General features: G+C 50.1%; 3 protein-coding genes across 3 annotated transcripts; 2 read left to right on the top strand and 1 right to left on the bottom strand.

Annotated features, from left to right (window-relative positions):
- The first annotated feature begins 2,378 nt into the window (after positions 1 to 2,378).
- klhdc7a (kelch domain containing 7A) lies at positions 2,379 to 4,625 on the top strand. The gene is made up of 2 exons (XM_068595922.1): positions 2,379 to 2,711; positions 2,844 to 4,625. The coding sequence occupies exons 1-2, from the start codon at positions 2,379 to 2,381 to the stop codon at positions 4,623 to 4,625; spliced, it is 2,115 nt and encodes a 704-aa protein (XP_068452023.1).
- A 3,904-nt stretch (positions 4,626 to 8,529) lies between these two features.
- On the bottom strand, positions 8,530 to 10,950 carry aadacl4 (arylacetamide deacetylase-like 4). Its single transcript, XM_068595792.1, has 4 exons — positions 10,774 to 10,950; positions 10,127 to 10,352; positions 9,479 to 9,542; positions 8,530 to 9,373 (listed from the first exon to the last, which is right to left on the bottom strand). The coding sequence occupies exons 1-4, from the start codon at positions 10,948 to 10,950 to the stop codon at positions 8,590 to 8,592; spliced, it is 1,251 nt and encodes a 416-aa protein (XP_068451893.1). The 3' UTR covers positions 8,530 to 8,589.
- A 2,454-nt stretch (positions 10,951 to 13,404) lies between these two features.
- Positions 13,405 to 22,906, top strand: dhrs3b (dehydrogenase/reductase (SDR family) member 3b). The gene is made up of 6 exons (XM_068595901.1): positions 13,405 to 13,865; positions 19,107 to 19,250; positions 19,539 to 19,658; positions 20,083 to 20,321; positions 22,237 to 22,362; positions 22,448 to 22,906. The coding sequence occupies exons 1-6, from the start codon at positions 13,671 to 13,673 to the stop codon at positions 22,530 to 22,532; spliced, it is 909 nt and encodes a 302-aa protein (XP_068452002.1). The 5' UTR covers positions 13,405 to 13,670; the 3' UTR covers positions 22,533 to 22,906.
- Positions 22,907 to 24,298: the final 1,392 nt, after the last annotated feature.

The following is a 24,298-nucleotide window of genomic DNA, read 5'->3' as shown; positions in this document are numbered from 1 at the left end:
ACATATATTTTTTTTTTCTTCTTTTTTTTTTCATCTCAAAATGTTAAGAGGGTCGGCGCCCTAGCGCCCCCTATTGACGCACCGCCGCTAAACCCTTTCCAGCGTGCGCGCTCTCACACAGTGCAGGTTGGCTTATTGCGGAATAATCCTGCATTTTTTGGACCTCCCAAGAATTGCATTTTAAGCCATTCTCAGGACAACGTGTATTAAGGGATTAATCTTTAAACCAGGAGGGAGGTGAGAGGGGAGATTTCTAAAGCTTAGTGGAACAGAAAGGGTAGACCTTTCCGTTTGGGATATCGCCTCACCTTGCCCAAGTACAATCTATATTCCTGCATTCTGGAGATGAGAGCTGCAACGTGCAAACATTAAGATCGGTCATATGCGCTTTGAATTATGATTATAAGTCTTTTGAGGCCAGGGAAGCAAAAGGCGCAAATCCGTGTCCTACCTACAGGATCGCGTTATAAACCCGGCTGTCATTTTAATTTTGATTCAAGAGGCTCTTCTGAGCTTTTTTTTCTTCCTCACTTTGTTTCACTTGTTTTGCATTCAAGAGAGAACAAATGCTCCATCGCCGTTTCTGAATGAATTAGAGAGTGCAAATTGTCTTCATCAGGCCAGCAGAAAAAGGTCATCGTGTGTGTGTGTGTGTGTGTGTGTGTGTGTGTGTGTGTGTGTGTGTGTGAGACAAATGTCCGCAAGTTAATAATATATAACATTTATTGTATCTTTAAAAAAAAAAAGTTCAACGCTTTCCTGCAACAGAAAGATCCAACCACTTGACCCTTTTAAATTACTGCCGTCCATATTCTTCCACTTCATATTCGAGTCATGCACGTGGAGCATTTATTACCTTGGTAGTAATGGTCTTTAATTATGGGGACGTCGATGTGAAAACAAGAGTTCTGTTCCAGCACAAGTCAACGCTGTTTATGTTGATTTCTGAAAAGGTTGGATGAAGTTTTAGCGAGCTCTTTTTCATCAAATTGTTTTATTTCCATAACAAATTAATGACTCGAGAAATGGTTGGCCACAAAATATTAAGCTTTATTATTTCTTACTGCAACACTAATGAAAAACACCTGTTAAAAAAAACAACAACTTACTTTTCTTGTTGCACGAGCAGGAAGAGGTGAAAGCGCCACGCGGCAATGCACACGACTGACTGTCATGTTTATTTAATGGTTTTTCTTCACAGCGGTGTTCGGTATAGTTCACCTGAGCTGGGAGAAATGGCGAGGATAAGAAGCCGGCTCTCTGGCCCACCTGTGAATTATTCAGGGCTCGGCCGTGCCTGCAGGATCCGGTTCCCTTCGCACCGTCTGCAGGCTCGGCTATCGGGCGTCCAAACAATGGCGGCGGCGGCGGCGGCGGCTCTGACACGGGACACGCCCCTCCGAGCGCTGTTAAAATAAACACTATTCTGCTGTTGACCGCAGACTCGCTCAAGTGTGTTATCAGCAACAAATGACAGCCTGACGGGCGACGGAGAGACGCGGCTCCCGTGTGGCAGAGATGTATGTTTGCATCTGGGTGTAGCATGTGGAAATAAATGGCGCTGTCAGGTTCTTCTGTAGACACTCTTCCCATCTGGCCCAGACGGCTATCTGTGTTATTTACGGTGCTATGTGTTTATAATATCAAGTGACTGCCATTTTGTTGTTCGACAGCGAGCTTCAGCTTATCGTCAGAGAGATTCATTCGTGCATCTGCGCTGGCGCAGGAAAAAGGACCTTTGATCTGTGGCATGGCTGTGCAAACAGATGTATCCTGGTTATTAAGTATTTGATAAATGTCACCTATCATAACTCCCCACCCCTTATTCAAACCATGTCTTCCTCCTGCAGATCATATCCGTGTGTTGCAGCCGGGGATAGCGTATCTGTCATCATGCTTATGCAGACTTTCAGAAACTCATATCATGAAGTATGACCTCAGCCATTCCTGTTTGCTTCAAACGCAGAGCAAAAGATGACAACAACATGGCTCTGACAAGTACAAATTAGTGTGTATTCACACTTCTGAGAGGATGTTTGGATAGTTATGGGGAAAGCTTGGGTGAGTTAGCAAACAGCATAACCAAATATTAATCCGTGGGGTATTTACATAATGTTGTGTCTGGTTATTGAATCGGCTGCTGACTGGCTGCAGGTGGTGTGTGACCAACGCCCGCCTCTGCAAAGCCAGGCATGCAAATAGTACCTCACGAGGTATCATTTTACACTTGATCCTTTGGCAAAGAGGCGCAGTCATCAGATCACAGCAGCTCCTTTACAACGAGAACCAGACAGCATGCCCCCGTCAACTGAGACGCTCCGACAATAACATTCAATAGGATCAGTCGACCAATCGTCACCGCCATCGGTGCTGCAGCGATGCCAATTGCAGAGCTTCTGGGAGTCCAATTCGACATGCAGCTGCTGTTGAAACTGAGTTTCTCTGTGGCGGCGGCGCTGCTGGTGTCGTGGGCATACAGGTTCTACAGCTCCAGGGAGGAGCAGGACACTCAGCCCTGCCTCGAAGCCGGCGCAGAGACAGAAAACGCCACCTGCCAAAACTGCACGGCCACACTACGAAGCTCGCCGACATATGACGCAGAGGATGTGGGAAAGCGACCCGGACCCTCGGACGCGGATCCAGCAGCTGATGACCCGACGTCTGACGACACCAGAGAGACGCCAGCGGAAGCTCTTCCACGCCCGGCTGAGGCATTTTGTGCGTCGTATGGAGCGCGGCGTATCGGCATGAAAGCAGAGAAACTCTCCTGTCGGGAGCCGGCGCAGGTTGCCACCAGTAATATTTCATTTGGATCGACTTTGAACTTTCCTTATCCAACTGAGAGTGGGATGGCCAGTGCAACGGGGCGCCGCTCCCCGTGCTTCTTTCAGAAGCTGGAGGGCAGTGTGGGTGTGGGCAGGGAGTTAAGGCAGGACCTGGAGCGCCAGGGGGCCTACTCCAGCTTCCTCTCCAAGGCAGAGATCAAAGTGGAGGATGCCAACGTTGTGCTGGAAGGAACGGGAGACCAGATTGTGCGCGGAAAGATATATGATTACTATGTGGAGTCTTCCTCTCACTCCGTAACGGACTCCAACGCCGTTCCGGGTCAGTACGAGAGGAACTCGGAGTCGCGGCCCGCGGAGCCGAGGAGTCGCGGCGGCGGCTTCAAAGAATCCCCATCCTCCCTGAGCCCCATCATCATGCGTGATCTGGTTTTACCCCAAAGCGGTGTCGAGGATCCCCCTTTGCCGGGAAGCCTCTCACCGAGGCGCCCCGCGAGGCCTGTGCTCCTACGCAAGGAGAGTTATCTGTCTGCAGCAGAGCACTCTGAGCTTTCCATCCCCTCTCTAAATACACAAGTCTCAACTCCAAAGACTCACTCCATGGCCCCGACCAGCGACGAGTCCATCTCTCACTCGACAGACAGCAGAGGCTTTAATGTGAGCGAGGCGGAAGATGTAGAGACCGCAGAAGCATTTTTACACCCTCCAGCGAAAACTCTCGACGGCACAGATTTGGAAAGCTTCAAGAGTAAACTGGACCTGGGTAACTGTTTGGAGACGCTGTGTCTGGCCAAGAAACACGGCCAGGCCTCCGCGCTGCAGGCGGCCCTGGGAGTCATGTCGGACAACTACCTCCAGGTGCTCAGGGACCCCAACCTGTATGGGCGGCTAATGTCTGGTGAGCGGGACCAGATCCAGAAGCAGAGGATGAGAGGGAGGCGCTTTGTCATGGTGGCAGACATGGACCCTCAGGACTGGGCGAGGGACACGGCAGAGACGCCGCAGAGGAGGACGTCCAGCGCCGTCTACTGTTACGACGACCAGGAAGACGCCTGGCAGCGACTCTGCCCGATCCCGCGGGAGGTCGTCTCTCAAGCCTGCGCCATGTGCACGATGGATAACTACTTGTTCGTGGCGGTGGGCTGCCAAGGCGCAGAGAGAGAAGTGACACCTTCAAAGCGAGTGTTTTGCTACAATCCTCTGACGTCCATCTGGAAGGAGATCAGTCCCATGAACGAAGCCCGGCCGCGCTGCAAGCTGGCGGCTCTGCAGGGCTACGTCTACGCCATCGGAGGGGAGTGCCTCTCCTCGGTGGAGCGCTACGACCCGCGGGCGGACAGGTGGACGTTCGTGGCGCCGCTGCCCAACGACACGTTCGCCGTGGCGCATCACGCCACGGCGAGCGGCGGCGAGCTGTTCGTCTCCGGGGGCACGCTCCGGTACATGCTGCTGCGCTACAGCCCCAAAACCAACAGCTGGAGGCCGAGTCTGCTGCTCGGCGGCAAGGACAGGACCGCGGACATGGTCGCCGCGGGGAGGTTCCTGTATCGGTTCGACGTGAACCCCCTGCTGGGCGTCAGCGTGTACCGCTACCACACGGTGGCCCGGCTGTGGTACGAGTGCAGCTCCAAGCGGCTGCGGCGCTGCCCCGCCTTCCGGTGCGCCATGTTGGACGGCACCATCTACTGCGTCGGCCGGCAGTTCGCCCTGAGGTTCTGGGCCGATGAGATCTCCCCGGGTTTCAGAGATGAGAATGTGAGTGTCCTCTCCGCGGCGAAGGGCACGCTTTTCCCTTTCGTCCTTTCACTCCCCGATAAGAAGCCTCGACAGACCAGCGTGTGAGCCGGGTTCAGTTTCCCATTAACGATAAGATTAGGCGGTGATGGAGCATCCCGACACGAGCGCGCGGTGCGTCCAGCTTCCTGTTGAGCGAGCGGGTTTCGCTGTGCGCTCGACCCCGAATGTTGCTGCGAAATTGTAATCGTCTTTTATTCCCACAAAGCGACATCGCTTCTATTTCCCCACTTAATTTCTTCAATATCAATGTCGCACAAAGAAATGTGTGTTCCTTTTTTTCTGCCTCGCGCCCTGGCAGGAGATGCAAAGTGTTCGACTCCTCATCGGAGCCAAAATACTGTTTGCTTAGATTTACGGACGAGCTGCCATGTAAGTTGTTTGCTTCTTTGATTTGCCACTCCCTCCTGCCATTAAGTTAGTTTTATATCATCCCAGATGCTTAACCTCTTTAGATAATTCATAAATAAGTCTGGGAGTAAATGAGCTCATTCAACTCTAGCACATTACAGAGATTGAGCAATAGAGTGGTAATCTATCACCGTGTTCCACTTTGCAGGGCACACATATAACTTACACAGCGGCCGGGAGACGACGCAATTATCTCCAGTTGCTCTTTAAACATGACAAGATGTAAATGGCTTGGTCATGCAATATGAATAGGCGGGCCTCTAAAACATTTGTCACTACTTTTGAAACTCTTCCAAGGAGAATACTCGCTGTTATTTTGGGGATTTTAGTCAGAAAGAAATGCATTTGTTGTAATCTTGAGTCCTTTTCAGTGACAAGTTTGTTTTGTATCTGCTCAATGAAATAAATGAATGTCCTTCATTGCATATTCTTCCACCATTAATGAACCACAAGTATAAAACCAAATGTGTATTCCAGTGTTTGTGTGACATATAACCAGCGGTAGAAAACACATAACAAAATTACACTTTTAGTTTATTTTGTGTTGAGCAATTACATTACGAATGAAATATGCACCAACATGATGTCGGGTAATTACTTCTAAGTTCATCGCTCATCAAGGTTTTCACTGCACCGCTGAGGACTTTAATGACCCGCCGGCTGGAAGGGAGTGACACGCTGCTGCAGCGCCATCATGTGGCTCACCCGGGGAACTCAACAGGGCTGTGAGTGAGACGCGTCGACGCGCTCGACTTCCTGCAGCAGCGCCGAGGTGTCATGTGACGCCGAGGCTTCAGCAGCCGGCGTGTCACTTCAATGGAGCGACGAGCGAGCCGAACAGTGGGAGAGACAGAGGCCTTCAGCTGCAGGGGAGGAAGAGGAGGAGGAGGAGGAGGAGGAGGAGGAGGAGGGAGGAGACGCAGATGGTTGACCATCAAACATGAGCATCTTTGATTTCCCCTAATTAAACACTTTGATCCCCTGTAACAAAACGCCACAGGAACAGCAGAGGCGACGCGTCCCTTCAGGTGTCCCCGACGCCTCGTGGCCTCCGGTTCGCCTCCACATGCAGCTCAGCTGCGGCGCCGACGCTGGTTTGATCCATTTGTTTATTTCCCCCTCGCAGGGTCACGCGAGCAGCGTCCAGTGTGCAGAGAGAGGACGATCTGCATGTAACTGCCCTCCAGCAGGGCGGCGTAATTTATAGCCCTGTTTCCCTTCTGTTACTGACGCGCGTGTCCACATGGGGGCGTCGCTGACACGCGTGTCCACATGGGGGCGTTAGTGATGCGCGTGTCCACACGGCGGCGTCGCTGACACGCGTGTCCACGCGGGGGCGTTACTGATAGCGCTGCAAATACAGACCAACACTGATCGGCCTCCGCTCTGCATGCTGCAGCTAGTCCACTGCTGACTCAAACACTTTCTTACATACATGTAAATACATATCAACGTATCACATACAGGCGGCTACTACTGCGTTAGCGGTCGCTAACGAGCTAAGCTAAGTGATCCCGTATAAAACACTGCAACGCAACACGCAGTAAATTCACAGCGACACAATAAGAAGCTCGTTGAATTTATTTTTGAATTCCTTTTGATTTCCCGTACGGTTTATTTTTTCGTCTTTCATCCCTCCTTCCAGCGCCGCTTTGAGCAGAACCAACCAACAGAGAAATGACCGAGCAGCGTGCGTTGTCTCCAACAATCATCTGGGCCTCGCAGCAGCAGTAGCGGCGCCTCAGATCCAGGTCCTTGTTGCTGTGATTGGCTGCGTGGAGGCTGGCGAGGCGGCGAGCGAGCGCCTCTGTAACGCTGACCGCTGCACACTCAGCGGCGGGAGCAGCGACTGCTTCTGCTCCTCTGAACGCAAACGCCGGCGGCCGGCCGGAGGAGCCGTTACTGCACACAGAAGAGGAAGTTAACGGCCGTGTTACTGCAACCATTAATTACACTGGTGACTGATTTGGAACAATAAAAGGCATCTGGGGCCAGCACACATTTAATTATTCATGAGCACAACTGCTGATGTGTTGTGTAGCGTGCAGCAAGAGATACGCTGAAGTCTGTTTGCTCTGCGACGGTTCGGTAAGTAGAATAATAACCACATATGATAATTACCAGGGATTGGCCGTTCGGACCCACCGAGCCGCCACGTGGAGCCGTTTTGGACGCCGGCGCCTCGCTCTCCTCGTGGCGCGCGACCGAGCGGCGAGCGGACGGCGGGTGAAGAGCAGCTCGGATGGAAAACCCTGGAAGACGACGCGCCGTCGTCTGCACACAGCAGCGTGCGCCGCCTCCACTGGATTAAGACGTAAAGGCCACGACCTGCTCTTTGGCGATAATCTTCAAGGGCTCAACATGTGACAGCAGCAAATTGCTCTAACTAGCCTCTAAGTGCCCGCGAGGACTGATGATTCTACACATTTTGCACGACTGCTGAGCGCGACCAGAAACCTGCTTTCATAAAGAGTTTTATCACAAGCTTTTATCTCGGCCGTCAATATTATGCAGAAGTGGCCGCCGCGATGTGCAGGAGAAAGCCCTGACTCGCGGGGTCGTGACAGGCATTCGATCGGTGTTAATGCCGCCGACCAGCAGTTAAAAGGCTGACCTCGGCGCTCAGCGGGCGGAGCCTCTCTCAGAGGCGTCTGGCTGCAAGTCCCAGCAGGCCCGGCGGCTCGCGAGTGAACGACGTCGGACAGAATAAACTTACATCACAAAGAGGAGTGAGGAAGGCTAAGGGGGGGGGGGGGGGGGGGTGTTCGGGGACGTGAGCAATAATCCCAGTGCAATGATCAGCAAAGCCCACGCTCCTGCCATCGATCGGCGCCGCCGTACAGTGTTTCTAAAGTCATTTCTCCTCTCGGATGCCGAACCGGCCGCCCGTGGCCGATCGGCACGTCGATGCAATTAGTCTCCGGCTGCAGCTCCTCCCAGCAGGACGCCGTGCTGAGGAAGCTGGACTGAGGCGCCGCCTAATCACGTTGCTATAGATTTGACCACCAAGCCGGAGGTGCAACAAAAACCTCTTGGCGCGCTGCCGCCGGACCGAGAAGAGAAAGAAAAGAGGCTCAAATAGTCTGTGTTCTCACATTCAATTGAAGATGTACGCTTAAATCACAACATCTCACTTTGACATGGCGTGAGAGGGAAACGGCCTGAACTCCTCCCTCCCAGCTGCACTTTGCTTGAATACTTCTGCCGGGTCGAGCCCATTTATCCTTCTGTTTGGTTCACGTCTGCTGCGCCGCACCGGGGGAAAGCTGCAGCATTAAAACACGGCGAGCTCGTTAAACAGGTTGCTTTCACCGTCACGACGAGGGAAACGTAAGAGCTCTGCGGCCAAACACTGGAGGGAAGCAGGAAACGACTGACATCCACCTTTTAGCATCTACATCGTTAATAAGAACCAGGAATGTTTTCCAGACTCGTGTCCGCAGGCTGCTTTTTATTTCTAGAATAAAACGAGTTTTGTTTATTGATTTGTGTGTGAGGGGGAGGGGCTATATACTTTAAATGATGGATGAAACTCTCTCACTCGAGGCCAATTTCTTTTATTAAAATGGTAAAAAACAGAACAAAGTACGCGGCGTGGTCGTCACAGCGTGTTCATGTACTCGGCGACGCTCTCCACCACCTGCGCCGCCGAGCGCATGCCGAGCCGGCCCCGGTTGAAGAAGTTAATCATGCCGTGGAACCCGTCCGGCACGTGCCGCCAGGTGACGTCCCTCTGCAGCTCCAGCAGCCGCTTCCTGTACAGGAGCCCGTCGTCCCTCAGGACGTCGTACTCGCAGGTGAGGATGAAGCTTGGCGGCGTTTTCCGCAGGAGCTCGTCCTCCGCCAGCAGAGGCGAGACCTCGTGCTCCAGACCGGCTCTGACGGCGTGGTACACCTGCCCGTCGTACTCCGCGGTCGGCCGCTCGCCGTGAGCGCGCCGGAGGAACTCCGGGGGGATGTTGGCGGCGGAGAGCCAGTCCTCGTACTGCGGCTTGAGCTCGGTGGGGACGTGGATCCCTTCCAACAAGTCCTGGCACAGGGACGCGTCGCCGCCGAGGTACTGCAGGAAGTAGAACGCCATGCGGCCGCGGAACAACACGGGCACGGCGTGATTCTGCCGGTACGAGGGCAGGTTGAAATCCGCCATCTGCAGCGCCGGGTAGACGAGGACCTGAGCGCAGGGGAGCGGCAGATGTCCGGCCTCCGCCCTCGCCAGCCTCTGGCACAGCGCCGCCGCCAGGTTGGCCCCGGTGCCGTCGCCTCCGACCGCCACTCGGCCGGAGTCCACGCCGAACTCGGCCTCGGCCGCGGACAGGAAGTGACGCAGCGCCGCCTCGCAGTCGTCCAGCTGAGCGGGGTACCTGTGCTCGGGGGCCAATCGGTACCTGCGAGGGAAGACGGAGGGCAGCGTGTCACATGCTGGCTCTTTTTAACAGGCGGAACAGGTTTTTTGTGGGGATATTTTTGCGCGCATTGGAAAGTTGAATCACCCGACGGACAGCACCGTGGTGTCCGACGCCGTGGCGACGTGCCGGCAGACTTCATCCACAGAATCTGTGCGGGACGAGCGTCACAGTTAGCAGGAGATGAGTCGGGATCTTTTATGAGAAGCAAACCAAGACAGAACACAACAACCTCTCCACTGCGTTTGTGTATTCAGAGCGCGTTGGACTCACAATGATGGAACAAAACACTTTGTAGGTAATTTTAAAAAAAGGTGCCAAGTGTGAGATCTGGATATAATTTTAAATTTACTCGCATCATCGACCGCGTGCGAGTTGAGCTTAATATGGCGCAGGACAGATTAGCATTAGCATGCTAACCAGCATGTTTAGGACTATAAACCGGCCGCCATCGGTGGACACACAGAAAAACAATCTCTCTTCTGTCTCTGAAGGTTTTCTCCTGGTTTGTTGTCACACAAACTCTCTGACTGTTTCCAACATGTTGATGCTAACAAGGGAACTGAAGTTTGCATTTTTACTGAGTTACCTGAAGTATTCTTTGTTTTTATATCTCAGTCAAACTTCTCCATCATGTGAACATATGAATCTCTCATTTACATGATTAAATAATACTTGTTGTGGTTTGAAATGCACCAGAAAGAGTTTGTTTTGTGTCTTCAGTAAACGTCCTACCTATGTGGCCCAGCACCCATCCTCCTCCATGGATATACACCAGGCCTCTCCTCAGGCCGTCCCGCACGGCGGTGGGTTGGTACAGCCGCACCGGGACGCCAGAGAACGTCAGGTTCTTCACTCGCAGGCCGGCTGGAACCGGATTCAAGCGAGTCAGGAAGCGGGCCACGAACCAGCGGATGAAGCTGACCTGATGGCAGACGTTCAGGCGATGGAGGATCCGGCCCTTTGAGGAGAGAAAGCTCAGACTCACCACGAGCGGGAGACAGCGGTTCAAACAAAAGCACGGAATAAAGAAGTGTTCCTGATCGCTAAAGTCAAGGGGAAAGTTATTCTCTCCACGAGAGCATATTTACTGTGACAACATCAAAGGAGGGAACACGTGACCTTGCCTCTTTTAACACCTTTGTGCGGCTTGATTTCTTATCTCAAAACGTCTCTGATCTACACGTTATCAGTCGCTGGAGGACAAAGAAAGGACAACCATCTCCGACACGGCCTGAAGGAGTTTCCCTTCTTCTCTCTCGCTCAAGCAGACGCCGAGGAACACGAGAGTTTCATGAGAAAAGTTAATGAGAACACACGGAACATGAAGCGGCATAAAATAATCAGCTCAAACATGGATGCTCAGCGATAGAGATGCTCACCACGATTGCTATGCCAACAAACAGGCCGTGCGCCGCGTGCAGCTTCGCGCCGTTTGCAACCTCAGGAGGAACGTCGGAGTTCGTCAGCTCCGAGAACACAAGTCCAATTACCAGGAGGAGGAAGGCCGCCGCGAGAGCGCCCAAGCCAATTATTAAAATAGCCGTGCCGATGTCCATGGTGTTGCCGCTCCGCTGCGCTGAAGGGAAGTCATTAGGAGTAAATGTTTTATCTACCTGCTCTCAGCCGCCTTCACTCCTCCCACATCCGCGTCCTGACCTTGGTTTCTCTTAATGACGTTTGGCTGGCTGTTGCCCAGGCAGAAATAATTATATTCTTCATATTTTATGGCTGTGTAGTCAAAGTAATTACATGTTGCCCCAAAGAAACCCGGGGTTGCTTCAATATGGAATATTTCACATCGCATTTTGAAGCACTTCTGTAATTGCTCATATTTCCACAGTAGCCGTGGAGTTGCCTTCCAATCCGTGGAGAGGATTGTTTTCCTCTCATATCGGAGCGTCGTGAGCTTCATCTTTTGACTTTCCTTCTTTCTTCCTGCCCCCGCTGTCGAGCAGAGCGCCGCTGTGGCATCTTTCATTGTCTGGCAGGAAGATCTTTCAAAGACGCTCTCGCTGAAGGAGAACTCCCCCGTCTGAACTTTCCCAGCTGATCTGTAGATGGCAGTGATAGCATGAGGATAAATAATCAGCGTCTCCTGAAACAAGCACTATTTACATGCTTCTTTCTCATCCTCTGACCCCACTGTGATGAAGATCTTTAGATTTGTGTTCCTGTTTATTTAGCGAATCCTCACACTTTACATTGAAGTCTGAGAGCACTTCTTTCCTTTGAGCTTTGAGCCTCAGCGTTCCTCTGCTACTTGACTTTCGGGTTCATGGTTTTTGTGAATCTGCAGAAGAACATTTTGGAAAAGGCAGGCGGCGTCTGGAGCGTTGTTGTCTTGGAGGGTTTTTTCTCAGCCCGAGAGCCTCGCTGCCCTCCTGAAGGAGCCGAGCACAAAGCAACCATTGTGAGGTTGCACTTACATCCATCCCAGCTGCTGAAGAAGCTCTTTTATTCAGCGAAGCCCAGAGAAGAAATCACAGCGCCGGGGCCAGACGCCACGGACTGGAGTCTTGTCTGGGGCTCGTGAATTGGTATGATTAGTTCAGGAGGTTTTCATTCACCCCGCCGAGCTTCTGAGACTCAGCTGACCTATTTTTATTTTACCAAATTGCACTGTCACACACAGAAAAGTAGAGACCACGACAAATTGGGTTCAGCGATGTGGCTTCGCACAAAAGGAGGCCGCCGCAAATGTCGGCAGTGAATCTTGTTCACCGTCCAATTAAAACTAAACGCGTGGCCTCGGTCTGAGAGGACGCCGCCGCGCTGGAGGGAAAACATGGCGTCTGCAGAACGCTGCAAATCATAACGCTGCAAATCATAACGCTGCAAATCATAACGCTGCAAATCATAACGCTGCAAATCATAACGCTGCAAATCATGACGCTGCAATTCATAACGCTGCAAATCATAACGCTGCAAATCATAACGCGAGCGCTGGATTCAGTGAATCCATGACTCCACGCTCGTGTGTTTCATGAGGATACAAATCAGTTTGTCAGCGTCAGAATTACAGTTGAAGACGCTGCATCGGTACGAGTCCGTGTATGAAGCGGTTGGTGGTTCAGCGACAACGAGCTGGTGAACGAGTCCAGACGGGTCGAACGACAACGAGAGCAATCACACGCGACCCGGAGGCTTTGAGTATTTATATAGATATACATGTGATGGTCTCATGTCAACATGTCTACAGGGAATGAACGGCATTGGAACCTCCGTGATCAGAATATTAAGCCTGGAGGGAGCAGGGACTGGCTCAAGGGCACATCAACAGATGGCCTGTTGTCAATATGGGATTTGAGCCCTGATGGCCCAAAGTAAAGGTCGAAATCAAACATCTTCCAGTACTTCTATGTATCTATCTACCTATCGGTCTATCCTCGTTACTATTTGGAAGTGTTTTAGTGTGTGTTTGTGTGTTTGTGTGTTTGTTTAGTGATCAGCTGATTAACTGTTTGTTTGCTGATGTCATCACTTAATCAATAGCTCTTCAATATGAAGCCCTTGACCAACTACTTCTCCCATCTGGAACTCTTGCATAACAATGTCTGCTTCTTGTTGTTGTTGTTGTTGTTGTTGTTGTTGTTGTTGTTAACTTACAGCCAGTGATTGACAGCATCGTTGTTATTCGGCACGTCACGAGGTTAAGTTACAAACACAAGACTCCACGAGACACCTGGACGCAGCGTCACCTCTGCAGGGCACGTGACGTGGTGTGTGTGTGTGTGTGTGTGTGTGTGTGTGTGTGTGTGGTGGTGGAGGGGGGGGGGGGTGACGCAAGCACACAAGCATTCATCCCCACATGTCAATCAATATGAATGCCCACACAAGCCTTCAGCTTCGTATGGATATAGATATGCATATCTAGAGGGCAGACCCGGGCGGGACTGGAGCGCAGCACCGCAGCCCGGCGGGTCCAGTCGCGCGCACGGCGGCGCGCCGCTCGGTCGTGCGCTGCTGCTGCGCCTCCACCAGTGGCTGACAGGCGCAATGACGGATCTCTCACTCACATGGAGAGCGTGATGCGCGTCCACCGTCATGTCAGAGCTGCTCCAAGTCGCGCACTCCGCTGAGGCTGCAGAGGGGATCGAGGGGATCGGGTTCTGCAGGCGGACAAACCTGCAGGAGCTCCACGAGTCGGGAGGTGTGACCGGTTTTTGGTGCAACACGCGAGCGTAAACATTGTTCCACAGCCCTGCTGATCGGCTGCCCCCCCCCCCCCCCCTCTTCTCCCCCTCCCCGCCGCTGCGCGAGCACCATACTCTCCGACATGGATTTGAGGAGCGCGTGTCGTCTGTGCCTGTTCCCGGTGCAAATGCTCTACTTCGTGGTCCGGGCCGGCTTGTGCGCGCTGCTGCCCGGCGGGAGGAAGGACCTGAGCCGGGAGGTGGTGCTGATCACCGGCGGGGGACGAGGCATCGGGCGGCACCTGGCCAGAGAGTTCGCCAAGCAGGGGGCCAGAAAGGTAACTTCATCGCGCTGCGAGGAGGCAACTTGTTGCGCCTCCACATTGCTCATTGCTCCCTTCCGCGACGAAAATGCACGCGTGAACTTTTTGAGTGATTGTTGTTTTTTTTGCACGCACGTTTTGTTTTGGTGTGGCACGCTTCTGCTGGACCTTCATTTCTGTCAAATCCCCCTCCTCTTCCTCACCCTCCTGTCCACTCTGCCCCCACGTGCGTTTGTTGGTCCGCTGTCCCGTGCACGCGGGGTCATAATCTGTAAGGAGCCCTGTTGGTCTCCGGTGGGACCGGGAGACTCATGCCCTCAATGTTGGTTCAAGTATTGCGCAACAGCTCGGGTCAACCAGAGGGCAGCTTGTGGCTGAGTGACGTCATCAAGTGCAGCTAAAGGTCTGTGTGACTACAAGTGTGTATCCAAAGATGTAGGCTGCGTGAAATGCTTTGACTTTGTCTGTGCGTACGTGTGTGCGTGTGTGTGTGTGTGTGTGTGTGTGTGTGTGTGTGTGTGTGTGTGTGTGTGTGTGTGTGTGTGTGTGTGTGTACTTGCACAAAGTCTCGCTGAAAGGGCTTCAAAGTCTTCCCCATAACAGCAGCCCTGCTTTGACCCCGTTACCCACAATGCTTCTAATAAAAGCCAGATTAAGTTTTGTTTTGGAGCACAGCGCGAGGACACAGGCTGCCTTTTCTGTGAAGTGCTTTGCAAAAGTAAACGAGTGAAGACAACCTGACAAAAAGGAGTTGGAGGGGAATAGATTAAGTAATCTGGGATAAAAAGTCTAAGAGGTCTCGTGCAGGAACTGAAATGCTCCGTCATCACATAACGGCGGCGAGTGGTCAGACATGACGTCATGAAATATTTACTGAGACTGAAGGTATGAATCATCATGTTTTCTCCCCCAGCTGGAGGCGAAGGTGAACGGAGTGTTTCCATTGCTCCTGGAGAGAATCAACAGTTTCATGGTTGTAAAAGGAAAACATACATATGTTTATGACATAACTTGACAGGAAGTAAACAAACTCAAACTGCTGCCTATCGATGAAACTCCGGTCTGAGGCTCCGGATGTGAAAGTTAAGGGAACCTTTCACACCGATACTGAACTCTACAGTCGCTCGCTCTGCAATAACAAAGGAAATGTCATTTTAATTGGAAAGAAATGCGTCCAAACCTCACAATTTCAACATTATTTACTTTGAATTCTTCACACATTGCACAAAATAAACCCCTCAAGCCGTCACGAGACACAGCGTGAGCCTCCATCTTCGCCATCGCGCCGTCCACATCGACTGTAGTAAAGAGTGTGTTACCACCGTGAGCTGCGGCTCATAATCTCTCTGCGCTTCTGGCACCGCTCGATGCCGCGCGTGTCGGCGTTCAATTGCACCGACGTAATCCGGTTGGCGTCCGTAAAAAAGTCTGGAGTCGGATACTCGACGGCGTCGTCGGCGCACACTGCTGAGTTACACTGATGCATCGGAGGCCGCGTTCGCAAACCTCCACGCTTCTGATCGATACCCTCACGTCACAAGTAATTCAATCGCTCCAGACAACTTTAGAGAAGCACCTCAATTGTCAAAAGCCTTGACCCCCCCCTCCCCCTCCCCCCCCCCCCCCCCCCCACTACCCACTAACAAGGAGCCTGAAGCGCTCCAGCGGCTCCGTGGACAGGTCCCCGTCGTCATCTTCACTCGATTCCAGGGTTTCACAGCTGAGAGCCTGACGAGCCGCCGGAGTGTGAAGGTAGATCTGTGTCTTTATTACACCAGCAAATATCCTGTGTGTAAGTAAATTATCTGACTGCAAATCACAAATCTTTGCTCTCGAAAAAAATCTTTGCCCTCAAAATAAACGAGAAAAAAAACTGCACTCTCAAAAAAAAGCCAGGTGAGTCGACCAATAGAAACTCCTGCCTCATCCAGCAGCGCAGGCCCCGCCCACTACGCCCACAAACACACCTGGAACTTTTGTGATTGAGAGCAAAGGATTTCTGTTTGAGAGCGCAGTTGTTGATTTTTTTTTTAGAGCAATTTTTTTTTTAAAATTTTTTTAGAGCAAAAATTTTTTGGGCCTTTTTTTTCGGGCGTTTTTTTTAGAGCAATTTTTTTTTTAAAGCGTTTTTTAAAAAAAAAATAATTTTCGAGCAAATTTGTTTTTAAGACCTTTTTTGTTGAGCGTTTTTTTTTTTTTTTTAAATGAGAGCGATTTAAAAAATAATAATTTTGGAGCAAATTTTTTTTTGAGTGTTTTTTTTTTTAGAGTTTTTTGTCGAATGTTTTTTTTTGGAGCAATTTCTTTTTTTTGTTTTGTTTAAAAAAAATAAAAATCCCCAAAAAAACGCTCTCAAAAAAAGGGTGTTTTAAATTTTTTTTTTAAATGTAATTTTTTTAGAGCAAATTTTTTGGGAGTGTTTTTTAGAGCGTTTTTTGTCGAATGTTTTTTTTGGAGCAATTTTTTTTTTGTTTAAAAAAAAATAATAATCCGCATAAAAACGCTCTAAAAAAAGTGTGTTTTAAATTTTTTTTAAATTTTTATTTTTTTAAAGCAAATTTTTTTTGAGTGTTTTTTTTGATAGCGTTTTTTGTTTTTTAGAGCAGAGACTTGATTTGAGAGCAAATATTTTGGATTTGCAGTCAGATAATTTACTTAGAAACAAGACGTTTCCTGGCGTAATAAAGACACTCATCTACCTTCGTACTGTGTCTCTTTCACCGGTTAATGTGGCGATACAGAGCCGCTCTATTTTTGATCACCTCAGAGTGAGAGTCATTACACATTGGTGGTAATTTCCCGCGGTGTAGAAAGCATCGACCCGCCCACCCGACTGAAAGCTGCGGGTAGTAATTACCCGTACATGTGTGACACGAGCTTCACACCTCAGACGTTCTCTGAAGGCGCAATTCAAGCAGCTTGAAAACATCGCTAAAAGCTCAATGAAACACTAACTGCCTCTCTCCGTCTTTCAATGCCGTCTCCTTGGGGAGCGAGCAAGGAGAAACCGCCGGGTTTTAAAAGCTTCACTTTGCAGCTGCACAACAAAGGACGTCACCGTGCTTCTCAGCACCCCATTGTTGGGTATTATCTAGGTGTGAAGGCATTGAAAACAACACCTGTGGTAATGTGTATGACAATCACTCCCGGGCCTGAAGAGACGCTAAAAAAGGAAATAAGAGGGTGATTATGAACAGGGCTAACCTCTGCGAGCTCACCCCCAGTTTGAGTCCCTTTGTGATTGGCAGCCGGGAATTTCCTTTCCGGTCCGTTCTGGCTGCGAGGAAGACCCACGACAGCGTTGAAGGAAACATTACGGCGAGATGGAGAGCCGGGGACTCGGGTCGTCCTTGTTTATTGTTGCAGAACGCAACAATAAACCAGACCAAAGCACGTTCAAAGCACGCCATCCAAGGTCAGAGCGCCGCGAGAGGCCTTGCAGAACAACGCCAGGAAGCAGTTGACGTCTTAACAGGCGAATGTCTTCTAAGCTCCATTTCTAAGTATGTTTTAAGCACCGAGACAACAGCAGCGGAAGAAATGTTCTTTTTTCTTTATTCCGTCTTGAGGAAAACATTGATTTATTTTGTTCACGCCGTCGCAAACGCCACATGAAGAGATCACCGCGAGGAGAAGGAACCGAACCGAGGCTGTGGCGACAGGTCTGTGCTGAGGGGATGGAGGAGATGAAGGGGGGGTTGTTGTGCTGGAGGCGGGAAGCACACCGCTCCCAGCTGGGTATTGCCCCGCGACTGACCTTGCTGTCTCCGCAGTAATTAGACGGCGGCAGGCGACTGCCTCCTGAACTCCTGCTGCCCCCTCTGTGTGCCGCCTCTCCGCCGGGCCGCACAATGGGTGTGAACAGGACGGCTCATACCCGCCCGCACATTCAGACCAGGAGATAGAGTATCACTGTAATCCAGCCGGAGCTAGCGGCGACACGGAGACGTGCACCGCGGCCGGCGGCGAGCGGCATCTGCACTCTCTTTGAAAAGGTCTCGTTTCAAGCTTGTCAACGTGTCGATTAGAGCGCTTTGACGCGCTGACGTTAAGCAGAAGCATCAGGAGCTTCTCTGAGAGTGAAGGTCAATAACAAACAGCTTGTTTTCTCACCGTTTCTATCTAAATCTCAATTTGGCCAAGGCCTGTTTGTTCTGAGGGCCATGTGTGTTGTGACGGGTGATAAACCTAATTAATTAAATAACATTTTGAACAGGAGAGCACAGTTTGAGTGCTGGCTTTTAATGAGAGCTGTCGGCTTTGTTTGTAAGGCTCAAATCCCATTAAAAGCTTTCAGTTATTTATCAGGACCTGTCTGCCTCCACTGATTACTCAAACGGGCCTGCAAATGAAGCAAACAGGAGGAGGAGAGAAAAAAAAAAAGCAATCAAAAGTAACTCAAACAAGGGCGGCTCGCAGGGGGAGTCGAACCCGCTCTGGATCTGATAAAGAAATAAAGAACACGTTTCAGTTTGTGATCTCTGAACTTTACAACATCCACATTTTAAGAAACAGCAACAGGAATGTCTTGATCTGAAAAAACGCCCTGAAACATCCTCAATAATGAAACCCTGCAAGTGGCCCGTTCCCTCCTGTGTGTGTGTGTGTGTGTGTGTGTGTGTGTGTGTGTGTGTGTGTGTGTGTGTGTGTGTGTGTGTGTGTGTGTGTGCGTGCAGTCGTTCACATTTACTAGATCACTTTCCAGCAGACTTTTTTGCTCAAATATTAACCTCGGTCACGGGCGACCGGCCAAATCCCACACCGGCCGTCCTCGGCTCTTCACACACGCATTGTTTTCAGGCTCGCTGGCCAGAGAGGACGGCGCTCATCTGCCCAACGGGCCGTGTAATCTCTTGTGTTTGAGGGATGAGGAGGGCTCAGCCCCTGATTTCATTACCTTTCCCTGACCCCGAAGACTGACAGATCTAATTGCCCAATCACTATGCCCCCCCCCCACCCCTCCTCCTCCACCTCCACCTCCATCCAACCCCGTCCCCCCGATCAAATGACCGGCTTCATTTAGTACCCGGGTGGCTGAAGAGACAATTCATTCCCACAGTTACCTCCGGGCCTTTAATCTCGCTGTGGAAACTATTTGTCGGAGTGAAAGTGACTTCTCTGTTCTCCAAATGAAAAGCAGCGTTGCCACCAGGTCTCTCTGCCCCAAAAACAAAATGTCCGTGATGTCTGGTTTGTTGCTCACTGGCTGCAGAAACATCCCTGAACCTTCAACCCTTCTGTTTCTTGTATGTTTAGGTGATCCTGTGGGGCCGGACAGAGAAGTGCCTCAAAGAAACGGCAGAGGAGATTTCCCTCTCGGGAACCGAGTGCCACTACTTCCTGTGTGACGTGGCCAATCGGGAGGAAGTGTACCAGCAAGCCAAGGTGGTCAGAGAGAAGGTACGCCCGCTGCGTGCTCATGAAGACATTTCTGCTCACGGAGAGAAATGTCGTTCTGCACACGGTGAAGCGCATCATGGAATATTTTCTGTTTGGCTTCTGAGCCGCTCGCGCTCCCATCTGGTGGATGGATTACACCTCCAGTGTAATGTCTGGATGCGAGCGGGGGGGATACTGCTGACAGCTCTGGAGCAGCACAACTCATCTCCAGCAGAACTATATATATACATATAAATATCAGACCTGTGACGGCGCTCTTCTGATGGCGTTGTGCTCTTTCAATCCAAGGTGGGAGACGTCACGATGTTGGTGAACAACGCCGCCGTCGTTCACGGCAAAAGTCTGATGGACAGCGACGACGACGCCCTCCTGAAGTCCCAGCACATCAACACCTTGGGGCAGTTCTGGGTGAGACTGGATGAGTTTGAGGAGTATAAGGGGAGATTCCTCGGCGCAGATTTCCATTGTAATTTGTTCGATTACAGCCGGCATTATACACGGGAGGTATCCCCAGACTTGTCAATCAGGAGCGCTATTATGGCGGCTTAAGTGGGGTATTTCCAAATTGCCTCTCAGCCCCTGAAACCTCAGACGGGTTTTGAACCTCGTGGAATTTTTTATTTTGAATAGAGATCAAAAGACGACGTCGCACGCAGACAGAAATGCAATTATCAACTAAATGGAAATGGAAATTTAATCTGGTTCCACTGTCGGCCCGTTTCTCCCGTCTGCTCTTCTTTTACTGCGCTGAATATATTTCACCTCCTATTACCTCGCTTCCTTCCACCTCGTCTTCATTCTCCCTGGTTTCTTCTTCTTTCCCCCGTCACAGACTACTAAAGCCTTCCTGCCGCGCATGCTGGAGCTGCAGCACGGCCACGTGGTGTGCATCAACTCCATCCTGTCCCAGTCGCCCATCCCCGGGGCCGTGGACTACTGCACCTCCAAGGCCTCGTCGCTGGCCTTCATGGAGAGTCTGACGCTGGGGCTGCTGGACTGTCCCGGCGTGGGCTGCACCACCGTCCTCCCCTTCCACACCAACACCGAGATGTTCCAGGGCATGAGAGTCAGGTAGATCCAGATGAGTAATCACCGGCCGCGTGCGACGGCGGCGGCGTTGCTTTCCACCTCGTGAGTCATCGTGGACCTGTAGCGGGAAGCGCAGCAGAAGTGGTTTTGAGAGATTTGCCAGGTGTTTATGTTCGTGTCTGTCTGTGGACGGACACATTTTGTCACCGCGGTCGCGTCGCAACGGGGCAAAGAAGCATTGAACAAACCTGACGGGTGTTTAGTTGAGCTCAAAATGAAGGCTGAGTTGGAAGCAAGGGCGCCAGAAGTTAGAGGAAGATGGCGGCTTTACGTCATCCCAGTTGGAGGTGGTCTCTTGGTTTTCTTTATTTTTCGCCACATTAGCTAACTTTGTTTCTGGGCAATAGCTAACCTTCGTATGGGGCCGATCACACCAGACCTAGTCTTAAAAATGCATCGCTAGCAAAACATTTTCCTTTAGTACGGCCTTGCATGCGTCATTTAAACGTGTTTTTCTAGCGCTTTTTCAGCGCACTTAAAAGTTAAAATATTCTCAACCTTTAATCTCAGCTCATCACTGTCACGCTCGGCCAATCGGATCAAGCGAGAGGCGGGCTTTATTCCTTCCTGTTTGTGTGGTGTGATTATCGGGGAATTCAAAAGAAAATGGTAACCTCCGACGAGGCGCTAATGTTAGCGGTATTTAATTCTAGATGGAAACACTTCTGCTGCTCAGAAGACACTCCGACTGACTTCTGCTCAGCCCAGAGCTCGACTGAACGCTCTCGTCATCGAGACGAGGATATGTATTCATCGTACTCCCGTTATTGTCGAGGCGTTTTTGAAGCGGCTGCTCTTTCTAAAAGTCGCGTCTGGGCCGCTCGGCCTGTTAGACGACCACATGTAAGGTCGCCCGACAGGCTGTGAAACTGCAATGAAACACTCACAAACAGCTTAAATCCATCCTCCATTGCCAAGCCGCACTGTGAGCACGAAACAATTTCAATTTATTTCTATATTGTCGAGCGGGGCCTCGGCTGCAGCCGTAATCTGTGATCCAGGTGTGACCCCGATCCGTTAAAAAAACCCTGGAGGCGAGCGGGCCCGACGGCGTGGGGGAAGCAGCCGGGTCTCTAACGCGCAGTAATGGGATGTGAAAGCTTACAGATGGAAAAATCAGGCGACTGAGTCGCCAGTTCACCTGTCGGGGAGAGTTAGCCGCCGCGACACACGCAGCCGACTTCCCAGTAAGTCTCCCCTGCGTCGGTTAATTTAGCTGCGCATGTGAAGTTAGCGCTAACGGGTTAGCTGTGAAGGTAGCAGTGCGGCGGGTGAACTGTTCATTTTGTCAGTGAATTAAACGCCTGAAGCCAAGTCCTCGTGTCTTGTTGTGCTAGCCTCCAGGGAGGTTAGCCCAAGGTTAGCGACAAGTTCCACTTAAGGTGGTCTAACCTTTTTAAGGTGGACCAGCTATACTCAGTGACTAGCCATTGCTCTGCATTATTTTTTATTTTGACTGTTTAACCCTCTGGGGTTCAATATCTTTTTCTCAATTTTACATAATTTCTTAAATTCACCTTTTTTAAGACACGTGTTGTACATTAAAAACTGCACAACAGTCTCAGCTTTCTATGTAATGAGGCACCATTGTCCCAAAGCACAAGCGTAAAGACAGAAAATGGCCCCAAAGCTGGAAAATTGAAGCTTGATTCTTGAAATTCTTCACATCTCTTGTGAAGAATTTCAAGAATTTCAAGCTTTACTCATGTGGACGAACTGTTTTGGGGTTTTGCTTAACCAAAGGTGTTAGCTTCATTACCCCAACGTTGGTTTCTTATTGGAAACATCCAACATATTGAATGCACAATGTTGTTTTGTTGCCATCACTTCCTTCAGCATTTGGTTTCATCAGGTAGATCATCACTTTGTCTCAAGACGACTTCATTTCCTTTTGAAGGTTCCCGCAGCTCTTCCCGCCTCTCAAGCCCGAGACCGTCGCCCAGAGCACCGTGGACGCCGTCCGAGCCGACAAGGCTTTCCTCTACCTGCCCTGGACTATGCACGCCCTGGTCATTTTAAAAAGGTAATTTGAAGAAAAACACTTTGTTTTGTCTCGTTTTTTTCACATCATACTGGTTTCACGTCTAACCTCCATCTCTTTCTTTTAGCTTCATGCCACAAGTTGCACTTGAAGAAATCCACAGGTTTTCTGGGAGTTACACCTGCATGAACACCTTCAAAGGGAGGACATGAACCTGGATCGCACTCAATGAGAGAGAGAGAGAGAGAGAGAGAGAGAGAGAGAGAGAGAGAGAGAGAGAGAGAGAGAGAGAGAGAGAGCTCTGGGTTGTGATGAAGGGAACATGGACCTTAAGGCATCGTGATGGTGGGGAGACTAATACTTAGAGGACGTGCAAGGCGTCGCTCCTGCAGGTAGAATTCATACTGCAGGATATGACCTGGTTGTGTGTGTGTAAGTGTTTGTGTGTCTGTGTGTGAGTGTGTGTGACTTTCTTTGAACAGAAGCCATGAATCTGTACCAGTAGTTATTCTGGGAGTTTTTCTTTGACACTTGTTTTAGCCTGTTTTTACACTACTTTTTTTTTTATTCTTGTTTTGTTTTTTTATGTGTCTTTGAATCAAAACAAGATAATAAAATGGAGTTTTAGAAGACACACTGTGTTTCTTTGTGCATGATGAAAAAAGACACACAAAGAGAGCGAACACGCTGTTGTGCGTCTGGGTTTCGCTCCCATGGCAGTCTGACTGCACCTTTGATTTAATCCAAGCAGAAGATCAGAAACTGTGACAGACAATGTTGTCACAACATAAAACATATGCTCTGAAGGGGGCATGTGTCTTCTTGTCGTCTCTCTGCTGTCAGACGACGGTTCAGGGATCAGGACTTCCTCCTCATGCTTTAAACTACATGAATTACAAAGTATTGAGCCGTTTCGTTGTCGTCTCTGAAGACGACAACATGATCACGTGTTGTTTGGTTCACTCTCGTGCAACGTCGTCTGAGAGTGGATCGTATACATGTGACTCGCATTAGCAAAAACCCACGAGGACAATAATCCAGAATAAAGAAGAGACAATGCGGAGCCTCTTTCACTTCATTGCGTATGAATCTGAACATCTTCCAAGACTTTAGCTCCAAACGGAGAGAGAGAGCCGTGTGATTTCACAACAGAGGGAACGAATCAAAGCCGGAGTCTCACGACTACCTTTTGACGGAGGATGTTATTAAAGAACGAGGAGGAAAGAAAGCGTCTTGAAATTGGGAAGAGCTCAGTTTATATCTGAGTTACTGAAAACTTTAGAATTAGATTAAGACAAAGGTCATCTTACTAGTTACCTCCAGTATGAAGAACAATGGAAACCATCAACCAAAGTGGAGAAACTGATTATGGTAAATCATATCTACATGCCATATTACACGGATACAAACAGCAGAATCAGGAAACTCATTAACTGACTCGACAACAGCAGGACTGGGGAGGAAGACCGATGTGATGCTGGAGAGACTGAAACGCTCAATACAGTTCAATAACTAACAGAGACAAACAGACAGTTCCCATGAACTCAGACAAACACACAACATAGTTTGTATTTCCCTTCACTGGGATAAGACTATAGATTGCCAGAATACAACTTGACTTCTTCCACTTGAGACATGTCGACTGGATTGAGTTTATTGTGAACACATTAGAGACACCAACTCTCAAAAGAATAACATCTTGATCACAACTTCCAATAATGAGTCAGGAGCATTTTAGCATGTAGTTAGCATCTCGCCCTAAAAACAAGTCGAACAGTGTGGTTTGTGCATGTTTGGCAAAGACTGCTTGACTTTAGATTCAAGTGTGTGTAAACCTGCACAGAGCTGAGACCTGCAGCAGTTACTCAAGACCAATGAGTCATGAAGCAACTGTGAGAGCGACGTTTTCTCCAAATGTCTTCGGTTACAAGACAGTTCCTTTAACAAGCTCTTGTCCTTGCTGTTAAGTGTGACAACT

Source organism: Clinocottus analis, unplaced genomic scaffold (genome assembly GCF_023055335.1).
Source record: "Clinocottus analis isolate CAN_PGR_092001 unplaced genomic scaffold, fCliAna1.0.p SCAF_32, whole genome shotgun sequence".
In the NCBI taxonomy this organism is placed as follows: domain Eukaryota; kingdom Metazoa; phylum Chordata; class Actinopteri; order Perciformes; family Cottidae; genus Clinocottus; species Clinocottus analis.
Note: the sequence above shows the minus strand (reverse complement) of the source record. Positions and strands in the feature narration are given on the sequence as shown.